The 14,982-nt window shown below is 31.0% G+C and overlaps 1 protein-coding gene across 1 annotated transcript in view; it reads right to left on the reverse strand.

Annotated features, from left to right (window-relative positions):
• LOC149492686 (uncharacterized) overlaps positions 1-3,163 on the reverse strand; it is a 13,869-nt gene extending 10,706 nt beyond the window's left edge. The window contains exon 1 of the mRNA XM_089715914.1: positions 2,292-3,163. Coding sequence (XP_089572040.1) covers positions 2,292-3,163 — 872 coding nt within the window. The remainder of the gene's footprint in view (positions 1-2,291) is intronic.
• Between the last annotated feature and the right edge of the window lie 11,819 nt (positions 3,164-14,982).

Consider the following 14,982-nt stretch of genomic DNA (forward strand, 5'->3'; position numbering starts at 1 on the left):
AGAGTACTGTTCATCCACAGTGAAAACAGTAAAGCTCCGTGACAGACAGTCCACTGTTCGTCAACAGTAAAAAGCAAACAGTAATGGCGGACAAGGCGCTGTTTATCAACAGTGTAAAGTAAATAGTAAAGATTCCTATTTTTCCTATATAAAGGGAGTCTTTCCCCTTGTGAAGGGAGGCGTTTGTATATAGAAGCCTCACTCTAAAACCTTAATAAGTTTGTTTATGAACTTATCAACCTAAAACCTCTCTCCTCTCCTTTCAACGTTCTTTGTAAGGATTCAAGGTTAGAGCTTTCAAGTAAGTAAAACCTAGTATGAATTTAGATTTTTAAATTGTAATTTATAATTTGTATTTATATTTTGTAATTAAATAAAGTTTTATATTTTATTTAAATTTATAAATTGCTACTTAAATGCCCTGTTGAAGGCATACTTCTCTTCTCCCTCCACACTCTGACTTAATTCTGGGGATGTCCCAGGTTAAGGTTGCAGGAACCCTAAACCTTTAAAATTGTTCTTGCGTAAAATTGTATGTTGTATAAGTATGCTCTGTGGTTGCACCTTAGTGTGATCTTCCACATCAGAAATAAATTGTTATATGCTTGTTTGATTTAAACAGTAACTGTTTGTTCAATTAAAAACGATAAACAGTAACTATTTCTTAAGTTTAATTCGAACAGTACTTGTTATAAATTTATTTGTTTAATAAATTCATTTGTATAATGTTTGATCTTTAAAAGTTTAGATATTAAATCATTTCATCATAGCATTTACTTCACTAAAAATTATTCCTTTTACAAGATTCAAATCTGTTAAACGGTCCTAGAAGGATTTGTTGGTATCAGAGCCAGACGATTTAGATCTGCTAATTGGTATACATATAACGACTCCGATTTATAATATATCATAGGTTGTCTTGATATGGTTCCATTGAACTATACATCTAAGGTCCACTGAGATATCAGATACAGTAAGAGGCCTATTTTGAACCCGTGTGTAAGACCCGTTTGGTAGGGCAGTTGAAGGGTATAACCTGGCCGAGTTCTTGAGATATCATAACCGGACTTAGATCTGTGTAGTATAACCGGACCACTGTCATTAAAATCTATGCTATCTTATAAAATGGATTCTTTTATATGTAGCTCGATTAGTAGTAATAAATCGAATGTTTTTGAATCTTCAAAAATTCAAAGGATTATTAATAGAAATGAATTAATTTCTAAGGATGATTATAAAGCTATTGATGAAAAGATGATTTCTACAGTAATTGTTTCTGATAAAAATGATTTTAAGATTTCTACAGTAAATGTTTCTACAGTTGCTAAAAACCTCAATATTTTAACTAAAAAAGATATTGAAAAAGATTTATTAAATGAATTATCTAAAATAAAAAACTTAATTAAAATGAAGCAGATTCTAAAAACTTATACTTTTGAAGAATTAGAATCTGAATTTAGAAAAAGTAAAAATCAAATTCATGAATTAGATTCAACAACCAGTTCATCCGAATAAAATATTATACAGTATTTTTGTATTTCTAGTAAAATTCCGAAGTATATACTTGTTTGATAAACAGTACTTATTTTTAAAGTACGATCTAAACAGTAACTGGTTTTGAAAACAGTATTGATATATAGGCTGGAAACCCAGAAGTGCGGGCTACTGGTCCAAAGGACTATTTAATTAGTCGTCTTCTTGGTATAACAACGCCACGTATCATACTTAAAATCATTTTCATAATTTAAATTCATATTTTTGACTTTACTATATATATCTCTATCTATAACTACTTTCCTATATTTTGCTCTGCCTATTTTAAATCTTCCTTGCAGCCTTACAAGGACAATGGAAAGAAGGAAAGCTACTGGGAGTAAACACTCACCCATTAAAGCTCTTTCAGAGCAAATTGATGATATTACTAAATCCCTTACCACTAAAATATCTCTCTCTAGCGATATGAAACACTGGATTGATACTTATCCTCAATCCACTAAAATCCTTCTAAAGATATTATATGATATAGTATCTTCTTCAGCGGAAGATACGCAGGTATGACTTCTAAACTTAAACGCGATCGTATCCGCTTATGATACGGCTACTCTGTCTCAAACGGTAGACAGTAAAGAGCTATCAAATCCGTTAATGGCTGTGGATTTAAAAGAAGAATATTTTGAATATCAACTTCAAACTCAGACTAAAATTAAGTAACTTTAAAATTTAATAGGAGTCTAAGTTCTAGGTATACAGGATCATCATCCATAATCTCAGAAGATGTTGATCCTGTATACCTAGAACTTAGACTCCTATTAAATTTTAAAGTTACTTTACCATCTTCAAATTGTTCAATTTTTTGTAAATTGACATTTGGTTTAACAGGTTCTGGTTCTGGAGGAGGGACAATCCCTTCCAAAATCCATTCCTCCGGTAAGGTGATATCCTTCCATTGGATGGTTTTAGGTATAACGGTGTTGGTTTTAGCCAAATCAGTTTGAAGAAACTTAGTTTCTCCAATTTTTGGTTGTAATTTGTATTTAGTACTAAAAGCTGAATTCATAGCTTTATAATGGATTTTATAGATTAAAGCAATTGGAATAGATCCTTGCTTCATTTTATAATTATGAGTTTTAACTTCTAAAATTATACTTTCTAGAATATTAAGATCATTTAAAGAAACAGTCATATCTGGATAAACCTCAAATGAGATTGGTCCTTCACTTAAGCTCGTTTCAACAGATCCTAATAACGAATCTTGAAAATTTAAAAATCTAGCATCTCTTACTACTGCCAATATACTAGTATTTAATCCTTCTCTAGTTAAAGGTTTTATGCCTACTTGTATTAATCCTATATGAATATATTTATACTTTTTATTTTTATGTTGCTGTAATGTTTTAGATGAAAGAAGAGTGATTCGTTCAAAAGGTTTGCTTAATTGAAAATCACGTTCTTCAGTTTTAATAACATAATCTGTATTCCATAAAGGAAATTTACTAATTTTATAAATTTGTTCTTTATCTACTTTAGGTATTTCCCAATCATCTATAGCTTTACTAAAATCTTGTAATATTAATTCATTTCTATTTATTATTCTCTTTATTTCTGAGGAATCAGAATCATCCGACTTAACATTACTTACAGATCGACACAATAAAGGATCCATTGTATAATATATTAAAGAATCTTGAAGCTACCCGATTATGCCCTCCGGTTATACCCTTCACTGCCCAACAAATCTCAACAAATGGGTCTTACAACGGGTTCATATGGAATCGGCTCAGTGGGCAAAGCTAAAAGCTTCATTAATATAGTAAACAATCAACACTTTATTGGGTGATAGTAACCAATACTTAAATCGTTGGCTCTGGGCAGCAAATGGTATCAGAGCCTGTTAGACAAGATGGCTATGAGATTCGGAATCTTGAGTAGGGGTTCTCACAGTATGACCTGTGACGAAATACTGGCTCTGATACCATTAAGTGCCTCCCAGCGGTCTCCCATAAAACCGTGGATCTTTCAGCGACCACTTAAGACACCTCAGAGCATGTTTTACGGCATGGGACCCGGCCAAAGGCACAGACAGCCACCATATCTTGCCTCTCGACAAGGCCAACCCCCCGCGGTGGCTAGCCGCCCGGGGTCTTGGTAGGGCAAGAGCCAGTATTTCGTCACAGGTCATACTGTGAGAACCCCTACTCAAGATTCCGAATCTCATAGCCATCTTGTCTAACAGGCTCTGATACCAACAAAAGCTTCTAGGACCGTTTAACAGATTTGAATCTTGTAAAAGGAATAATTTTTAGTGAAGTAAATGCTATGATGAAATGATTTAATATCTAAACTTTTAAAGATCAAACATTATACAAATTAATTTATTAAACAAATAAATTTATAACAAGTACTGTTCGAATTAAACTTAAGAAATAGTTACTGTTTATTGTTCTTAATATGAACAAACAGTTACTGTTTAAATCAAACAATCATACAAACATTTATATAAGCAATATTTCTGATGTGGAAGATCAGACTAAGCCGCATCCACAGAGCATACTTATATCAAATAACAATCAGTTTATAAGCAACAATCAAATCGCAAGAACAATTTTATATGGTTTAAGGTTCCTGCAACCTTGACCTGGGATCCCCAGAATCAAGTCAGATTGTGGAGGGAGGAGAGAAGAATGCCTTCAACAGGGCATTTAAGAAGTAGCAATTTATAAATAAAATATAAAACTTTATTTAATTACAAAATATAAATTTAAATTACAATTTACAAATCTAAATTCAAACTAGGTTTTACTTACTTGAAAGCTCTAACCTTGAATCCTTACAAAGAACGTTGAAAGGAGAGGAGAGAGGTTTTAGGTTGATAAGTTCATAAACAAACTTATTACAAACTTATTAAGGTTTTAGAGTGAGGCTTCTATATACAAACGCCTCCCTTCACAAGGGGAAAGACTCCCTTTATATAGGAAAAATAGGAATCTTTACTATTTACTTTACACTGTTGATAAACAGCGCCTTGTCCGCCATTACTGTTTGCTTTTTACTGTTGACGAACAGTGGACTGTCTGTCACGGAGCTTTACTGTTTTCACTGTGGATGAACAGTACTCTGTCCGCCACGGAATCTTGACTATTCACCTTTTACTGTGGATGAACAGTGACCTGTCTGCCACCGAATCTTGACTTTTACTGTGCAAATAGTACTTGGCTTCTACTGTAGAAATAGTAGCTTGGCCTTTACTGTAGAGCATAGTGGTCGACTCTTCCTGTAGTTTGAACAGTACTCTGTCTGCCACTTAAACTTTTACAATTTTGAAGGAATAAGGTTCCTTCTGCCTTTTACAAGAAGATGAGGACGATAATGTGTCCTTCTTTTCTTTTTCTTTTTATCTTCATATTTCTTTTCTTTGATTTATCTTTTGACTTTAATAATGGAATATCATCATGAATTGCACTATCGCCATGTGAAGGTGAAGGTGATGATGATAATATAATTTTATCTTTTTATGCAAAATATTATTGAGACCATTTGGGCCTATTTTATTGGGCTTGACTAATATACCTATAATATACCCAGGGCAAAAATAAAGCCAGCCCTATTCTTCGAGGATGGGTTTTATAATGACCTTTACAATGGGCCAAGGAATGATACTGGTGGATCATCCTTTAACCATAAGGATACAAATGGGTTGAAAACCATTACAGTATTTTACTAGTTAAATTGAATTGGATTTTTGGCAAATCCACAGCCATTAACGGATTTGATAGCTCTTTACTGTCTACCGTTTGAGACAGAGTAGCCGTATCATAAGCGGATACGATCGCGTTTAAGTTTAGAAGTCATACCTGCGTATCTTCCGCTGAAGAAGATACTATATCATATAATATCTTTAGAAGGATTTTAGTGGATTGAGGATAAGTATCAATCCAGTGTTTCATATCGCTAGAGAGAGATATTTTAGTGGTAAGGGATTTAGTAATATCATCAATTTGCTCTGAAAGAGCTTTAATGGGTGAGTGTTTACTCCCAGTAGCTTTCCTTCTTTCCATTGTCCTTGTAAGGCTGCAAGGAAGATTTAAAATAGGCAGAGCAAAATATAGGAAAGTAGTTATAGATAGAGATATATAGTAAAGTCAAAAATATGAATTTAAATTATGAAAATGATTTTAAGTATGATACGTGGCGTTGTTATACCAAGAAGACGACTAATTAAATAGTCCTTTGGACCAGTAGCCCGCACTTCTGGGTTTCCAGCCTATATATCAATACTGTTTTCAAAACCAGTTACTGTTTAGATCGTACTTTAAAAATAAGTACTGTTTATCAAACAAGTATATACTTCGGAATTTTACTAGAAATACAAAAATACTGTATAATATTTTATTCGGATGAACTGGTTGTTGAATCTAATTCATGAATTTGATTTTTACTTTTTCTAAATTCAGATTCTGAATTATCTGAATCAATATACAGTTTATAGATTTTATTCAAAACTTCTTTTTCTAAATTTAATGCATTTAATTTTTGATTGAATTTACAAAAGTTAGACGTATGTCCCTTCTTACCACATGTATAACATGTCAAATCGTTATAAGAAGTTTTATGATATTTTCTTTTATTAGAATCAAGTTTGTCTTTTTGATAATATTTATCTTTATCATGTCGTTTATAATGTTTATTAGGTTTATGAGTTCTAGAACACTGACCATCACATCTTGGAGGAGATGTTATGTCATAATCAAATTGTTTACAATAAGATCCTAATTCTCTTTATTTCTGAGGAATCAGAATCATCCGACTTAACATTACTTACAGATCGACACAATAAAGGATCCATTGTATAATATATTAAAGAATCTTGAAGCTACCCGATTATGCCCTCCGGTTATACCCTTCACTGCCCAACAAATCTCAACAAATGGGTCTTACAACGGGTTCATATGGAATCGGCTCAGTGGGCAAAGCTAAAAGCTTCATTAATATAGTAAACAATCAACACTTTATTGGGTGATAGTAACCAATACTTAAATCGTTGGCTCTGATACCATTTGCTGCCAAGATCGACCGATTTAAGTATTTATTATAATTCAAACAAGAAATGATTTATATTATTCAAATATATATCAAATATATCAACTAAAATAGATCTATTATCTAAATCAATTAATATTTCAAAAATATTTAAATTAATATTATATATTGTAATTAAAATATTATTTTCTCTTTTAGTTTGTTGCATTTCATATTTTAAAGTCTTTTGAAGTTTCAAATCTTGACAGATTTGTAGACCTTCTTTATAAATTATACTAATTAATTGACCATATGTTAATTTATCGTAAGGTATAGGATTACCATGTTGCTGTTTAATAAAATTCCTAATTTTTTCCCCCAAAAAATAAGGTAATCCAGCCAAGAATTTTTCCTTCCAAAAGGATTGGCTTGAATCTTCCCTTAACATTAATCTGGTGAGAAAAGTGGTTTTATAGTCTTGAAAATCACCTAATGTGCGACATTTTAAATTACTTAATAATTCTGCATTTTTATCTTTAATATGAGATGGATCTCCTATAAAATGAAGTGAAATTGTGAGAATTAAAGATGACACTGCATCTTGTATTACATCACCATTTTCATCATATATAGGTTGCTCATCTTCATCAATTTTAATTGAATTTAGAATGTCTTCATGTTGTTTTTCAGTGAGATGATAATCCCACCATCCTTTAAGTTGGCCTGTAAAGCCAGCAATTAAGATTTCTGCTATAGTTTTATCAGATATAATTGACTGAGTTTTATAAGCATTGGCAGCCATTGTCATTTGTTGCAAAAGACTTAATATATTATATTCACTTAAACCATCTATGTTCCATTCATAGATTGTTGAAGCATTATATTTAAATTGACTGATAGTGTTCGGTTTATTAATTATACCTAAATCAGGTGCTCTATTTATTATTTCCCTATGATGATTTATTGGATTTAATGCAAATTGTTTTACATCTTCTGATTCTGGTTCACTAAGTTCAGAATTAGAAGTTTCTTCTAAATTATTTATATTTCGTGATGCTTGAGGTGTGTCAAGAGCTACTGGTTGAGTAGTCGCTAAATACACTTCAAGTTTACTTAATTGATCTTTTAATATGTTGACAAATTCTTGTTTACTAGACTGTGAAATGTGATATGGTTTACAAACATGAGATTGAATTTTTTCTTTAATTAAGTTATACCAATCAAAGAATTTTATTTCATTTTGCTTATTTAGTCTATAGTCTAAATATTCAGATTTTAATTCTTCAAAAGTATAAGTTTTTAGAATCTGCTTCATTTTAATTAAGTTTTTTATTTTAGATAATTCATTTAATAAATCTTTTTCAATATCTTTTTTAGTTAAAATATTGAGGTTTTTAGCAACTGTAGAAACATTTACTGTAGAAATCTTAAAATCATTTTTATCAGAAACAATTACTGTAGAAATCATCTTTTCATCAATAGCTTTATAATCATCCTTAGAAATTAATTCATTTCTATTAATAATCCTTTGAATTTTTGAAGATTCAAAAACATTCGATTTATTACTACTAATCGAGCTACATATAAAAGAATCCATTTTATAAGATAGCATAGATTTTAATGACAGTGGTCCGGTTATACTACACAGATCTAAGTCCGGTTATGATATCTCAAGAACTCGGCCAGGTTATACCCTTCAACTGCCCTACCAAACGGGTCTTACACACGGGTTCAAAATAGGCCTCTTACTGTATCTGATATCTCAGTGGACCTTAGATGTATAGTTCAATGGAACCATATCAAGACAACCTATGATATATTATAAATCGGAGTCGTTATATGTATACCAATTAGCAGATCTAAATCGTCTGGCTCTGATACCAACAAAAGCTTCTAGGACCGTTTAACAGATTTGAATCTTGTAAAAGGAATAATTTTTAGTGAAGTAAATGCTATGATGAAATGATTTAATATCTAAACTTTTAAAGATCAAACATTATACAAATGAATTTATCAAACAAATAAATTTATAACAAGTACTGTTCAAATTAAAATGAAGAAATAGTTACTGTTTATCGTTTTTAATTGAACAAACAGTTACTGTTTAAATCAAACAAGCATATAACAATTTATTTCTGATGTGGAAGATCACACTAAGGTGCAACCACAGAGCATACTTATACAACATACAATTTTACGCAAGAACAATTTTAAAGGTTTAGGGTTCCTGCAACCTTAACCTGGGACATCCCCAGAATTAAGTCAGAGTGTGGAGGGAGAAGAGAAGTATGCCTTCAACAGGGCATTTAAGTAGCAATTTATAAATTTAAATAAAATATAAAACTTTATTTAATTACAAAATATAAATACAAATTATAAATTACAATTTAAAAATCTAAATTCATACTAGGTTTTACTTACTTGAAAGCTCTAACCTTGAATCCTTACAAAGAACGTTGAAAGGAGAGGAGAGAGGTTTTAGGTTGATAAGTTCATAAACAAACTTATTAAGGTTTACTATCTTCAGAGCTAGAAGTTTCTTCTAAAAGGTTTATATTTCTGGAAGCATTAGAAGAATCTTGGACTACTTGAGGAGTAGATCCTGAACTTGCCTCAAGTTGACTAAGCTGTTGTTTTAAAGTTCCTATAAATTGTGAATTTAATTCCTTTTGACTAGTTTTAGATACCTGAAATGGTTTAAACATATGTGACTTTACTAATTCTTTATCTTTAGATTGTTCAAGTACTATGGGTTGATTTTGAAGTAAATGTTCTATCTTTTTTAATTGTGTATTCAAACAAATTAAACTAGCATTACTAAAATTATTTTGCTCAATTAATTTTTTATCTGAATCATTTTCTCTAGCTACTTTATATGGTGCACAAGTAATATCATTATCTTGGTATTTAAATTTACTAATGGCTTTAGGAGGAAAATCACTTTGAATTATCCTATCATTTACTATCCATTCTGGTCTTTTATCACGGATTGTTATTGGGTTAAGACTTTTAGTTGAATTATTTTTAATTAATGAGAACCAGTCTAAAAATCTAATTTTAGTCTGAGTTTGAAGTTGATATTCAAAATATTCTTCTTTTAAATCTTCAAAATTATGAGTTTTTAATATTTTATTAAACTTCATTAAATTCTTTGTTTTTGTTATTTCTCTTACCAAATCTTTATTAATTTCATCTTTAGTTAAAACATTTAGTTCTCTATTTAATTCACTAACATTTTCAGTGATGGCTGAAGCTGTTGGTGACTCTGGTGAAGTGTTTACTAAATTAGATTGTTGATTTAAATAATTGTCAACAGGGTTATAAACTGCCTGAGGGACTGAATTACTATAATCAACTCCTTTCATTTTAAATGATTGACTAGATGCAGGTATATCTGAAGTAGAATACCTAGGTTTTACTAAGGTTTGAATAATTGGTTTAGGTTCATTTTCTTTATATCTTGCATAAATTACTGAAGGTATTTTCGGCTTATCATCATCCATAATCTCAGAAGATGTTGATCCTGTATACCTAGAACTTAGACTCCTATTAAATTTTAAAGTTACTTTACCATCTTCAAATTGTTCAATTTTTGTAAATTGACATTTGGTTTAACAGGTTCTGGTTCTGGAGGAGGGACAATCCCTTCCAAAATCCATTCCTCCGGTAAGGTGATATCCTTCCATTGGATGGTTTTAGGTATAACGGTGTTGGTTTTAGCCAAATCAGTTTGAAGAAACTTAGTTTCTCCAATTTTTGGTTGTAATTTGTATTTAGTACTAAAAGCTGAATTCATAGCTTTATAATGGATTTTATAGATTAAAGCAATTGGAATAGATCCTTGCTTCATTTTATAATTATGAGTTTTAACTTCTAAAATTATACTTTCTAGAATATTAAGATCATTTAAAGAAACAGTCATATCTGGATAAACCTCAAATGAGATTGGTCCTTCACTTAAGCTCGTTTCAACAGATCCTAATAACGAATCTTGAAAATTTAAAAATCTAGCATCTCTTACTACTGCCAATATACTAGTATTTAATCCTTCTCTAGTTAAAGGTTTTATGCCTACTTGTATTAATCCTATATGAATATATTTATACTTTTTATTTTTATGTTGCTGTAATGTTTTAGATGAAAGAAGAGTGATTCGTTCAAAATATAAATTAAAACAAGTAAGTTTGTTTTTGAATCTTCAAAAATTCAAAGGATTATTAATCATTAAGTGCCTCCCAGCGGTCTCCCATAAAACCGTGGATCTTTCAGCGACCACTTAAGACACCTCAGAGCATGTTTTACGGCATGGGACCCGGCCAAAGGCACAGACAGCCACCATATCTTGCCTCTCGACAAGGCCAACCCCCCGCGGTGGCTAGCCGCCCGGGGTCTTGGTAGGGCAAGAGCCAGTATTTCGTCACAGGTCATACTGTGAGAACCCCTACTCAAGATTCCGAATCTCATAGCCATCTTGTCTAACAGGCTCTGATACCAACAAAAGCTTCTAGGACCGTTTAACAGATTTGAATCTTGTAAAAGGAATAATTTTTAGTGAAGTAAATGCTATGATGAAATGATTTAATATCTAAACTTTTAAAGATCAAACATTATACAAATTAATTTATTAAACAAATAAATTTATAACAAGTACTGTTCGAATTAAACTTAAGAAATAGTTACTGTTTATTGTTCTTAATATGAACAAACAGTTACTGTTTAAATCAAACAATCATACAAACATTTATATAAGCAATATTTCTGATGTGGAAGATCAGACTAAGCCGCATCCACAGAGCATACTTATATCAAATAACAATCAGTTTATAAGCAACAATCAAATCGCAAGAACAATTTTATATGGTTTAAGGTTCCTGCAACCTTGACCTGGGATCCCCAGAATCAAGTCAGATTGTGGAGGGAGGAGAGAAGAATGCCTTCAACAGGGCATTTAAGAAGTAGCAATTTATAAATAAAATATAAAACTTTATTTAATTACAAAATATAAATTTAAATTACAATTTACAAATCTAAATTCAAACTAGGTTTTACTTACTTGAAAGCTCTAACCTTGAATCCTTACAAAGAACGTTGAAAGGAGAGGAGAGAGGTTTTAGGTTGATAAGTTCATAAACAAACTTATTACAAACTTATTAAGGTTTTAGAGTGAGGCTTCTATATACAAACGCCTCTCTTCACAAGGGGAAAGACTCCCTTTATATAGGAAAAATAGGAATCTTTACTATTTACTTTACACTGTTGATAAACAGCGCCTTGTCCGCCATTACTGTTTGCTTTTTACTGTTGACGAACAGTGGACTGTCTGTCACGGAGCTTTACTGTTTTCACTGTGGATGAACAGTACTCTGTCCGCCACGGAATCTTGACTATTCACCTTTTACTGTGGATGAACAGTGACCTGTCTGCCACCGAATCTTGACTTTTACTGTGCAAATAGTACTTGGCTTCTACTGTAGAAATAGTAGCTTGGCCTTTACTGTAGAGCATAGTGGTCGACTCTTCCTGTAGTTTGAACAGTACTCTGTCTGCCACTTAAACTTTTACAATTTTGAAGGAATAAGGTTCCTTCTGCCTTTTACAAGAAGATGAGGACGATAATGTGTCCTTCTTTTCTTTTTCTTTTTATCTTCATATTTCTTTTCTTTGATTTATCTTTTGACTTTAATAATGGAATATCATCATGAATTGCACTATCGCCATGTGAAGGTGAAGGTGATGATGATAATATAATTTTATCTTTTTATGCAAAATATTATTGAGACCATTTGGGCCTATTTTATTGGGCTTGACTAATATACCTATAATATACCCAGGGCAAAAATAAAGCCAGCCCTATTCTTCGAGGATGGGTTTTATAATGACCTTTACAATGGGCCAAGGAATGATACTGGTGGATCATCCTTTAACCATAAGGATACAAATGGGTTGAAAACCATTACAGTATTTTACTAGTTAAATTGAATTGGATTTTTGGCAAATCCACAGCCATTAACGGATTTGATAGCTCTTTACTGTCTACCGTTTGAGACAGAGTAGCCGTATCATAAGCGGATACGATCGCTTTTAAGTTTAGAAGTCATACCTGCGTATCTTCCGCTGAAGAAGATACTATATCATATAATATCTTTAGAAGGATTTTAGTGGATTGAGGATAAGTATCAATCCAGTGTTTCATATCGCTAGAGAGAGATATTTTAGTGGTAAGGGATTTAGTAATATCATCAATTTGCTCTGAAAGAGCTTTAATGGGTGAGTGTTTACTCCCAGTAGCTTTCCTTCTTTCCATTGTCCTTGTAAGGCTGCAAGGAAGATTTAAAATAGGCAGAGCAAAATATAGGAAAGTAGTTATAGATAGAGATATATATAGTAAAGTCAAAAATATGAATTTAAATTATGAAAATGATTTTAAGTATGATACGTGGCGTTGTTATACCAAGAAGACGACTAATTAAATAGTCCTTTGGACCAGTAGCCCACACTTCTGGGTTTCCAGCCTATATATCAATACTGTTTTCAAAACCAGTTACTGTTTAGATCGTACTTTAAAAATAAGTACTGTTTATCAAACAAGTATATACTTCGGAATTTTACTAGAAATACAAAAATACTGTATAATATTTTATTCGGATGAACTGGTTGTTGAATCTAATTCATGAATTTGATTTTTACTTTTTCTAAATTCAGATTCTGAATTATCTGAATCAATATACAGTTTATAGATTTTATTCAAAACTTCTTTTTCTAAATTTAATGCATTTAATTTTGATTGAATTTACAAAAGTTAGACGTATGTCCCTTCTTACCACATGTATAACATGTCAAATCGTTATAAGAAGTTTTATGATATTTTCTTTTATTAGAATCAAGTTTGTCTTTTTGATAATATTTATCTTTATCATGTCGTTTATAATGTTTATTAGGTTTATGAGTTCTAGAACACTGACCATCACATCTTGGAGGAGATGTTATGTCATAATCAAATTGTTTACAATAAGATCCTAATTCTCTTTTAGTTTGTTGCATTTCATATTTTAAAGTCTTTTGAAGTTTCAAATCTTGACAGATTTGTAGACCTTCTTTATAAATTATACTAATTAATTGACCATATGTTAATTTATCGTAAGGTATAGGATTACCATGTTGCTGTTTAATAAAATTCCTAATTTTTTCCCCCAAAAAATAAGGTAATCCAGCCAAGAATTTTTCCTTCCAAAAGGATTGGCTTGAATCTTCCCTTAACATTAATCTGGTGAGAAAAGTGGTTTTATAGTCTTGAAAATCACCTAATGTGCGACATTTTAAATTACTTAATAATTCTGCATTTTTATCTTTAATATGAGATGGATCTCCTATAAAATGAAGTGAAATTGTGAGAATTAAAGATGACACTGCATCTTGTATTACATCACCATTTTCATCATATATAGGTTGCTCATCTTCATCAATTTTAATTGAATTTAGAATGTCTTCATGTTGTTTTTCAGTGAGATGATAATCCCACCATCCTTTAAGTTGGCCTGTAAAGCCAGCAATTAAGATTTCTGCTATAGTTTTATCAGATATAATTGACTGAGTTTTATAAGCATTGGCAGCCATTGTCATTTGTTGCAAAAGACTTAATATATTATATTCACTTAAACCATCTATGTTCATTCATAGATTGTTGAAGCATTATATTTAAATTGACTGATAGTGTTCGGTTTATTAATTATACCTAAATCAGGTGCTCTATTTATTATTTCCCTATGATGATTTATTGGATTTAATGCAAATTGTTTTACATCTTCTGATTCTGGTTCACTAAGTTCAGAATTAGAAGTTTCTTCTAAATTATTTATATTTCGTGATGCTTGAGGTGTGTCAAGAGCTACTGGTTGAGTAGTCGCTAAATACACTTCAAGTTTACTTAATTGATCTTTTAATATGTTGACAAATTCTTGTTTACTAGACTGTGAAATGTGATATGGTTTACAACATGAGATTGAATTTTTTCTTTAATTAAGTTATACCAATCAAAGAATTTTATTTCATTTTGCTTATTTAGTCTATAGTCTAAATATTCAGATTTTAATTCTTCAAAAGTATAAGTTTTTAGAATCTGCTTCATTTTAATTAAGTTTTTTATTTTAGATAATTCATTTAATAAATCTTTTTCAATATCTTTTTTAGTTAAAATATTGAGGTTTTTAGCAACTGTAGAAACATTTACTGTAGAAATCTTAAATCATTTTTATCAGAAACAATTACTGTAGAAATCATCTTTCATCAATAGCTTTATAATCATCCTTAGAAATTAATTCATTCTATTAATAATCCTTTGAATTTTTGAAGATTCAAAACATTCGATTTATTACTACTAATCGAGCTACATATAAAAGAATCCATTTTATAAGATAGCATAGATTTAATGACAGTGGTCCGGTTATACTACACAGATCTAAGTCCGGT

This window comes from Jatropha curcas, chromosome 11 (genome assembly GCF_041381405.1).
Source record: "Jatropha curcas cultivar XTBG-Jc1 chromosome 11, XTBG_Jcur_1.0, whole genome shotgun sequence".
NCBI lineage: Eukaryota > Viridiplantae > Streptophyta > Magnoliopsida > Malpighiales > Euphorbiaceae > Jatropha > Jatropha curcas.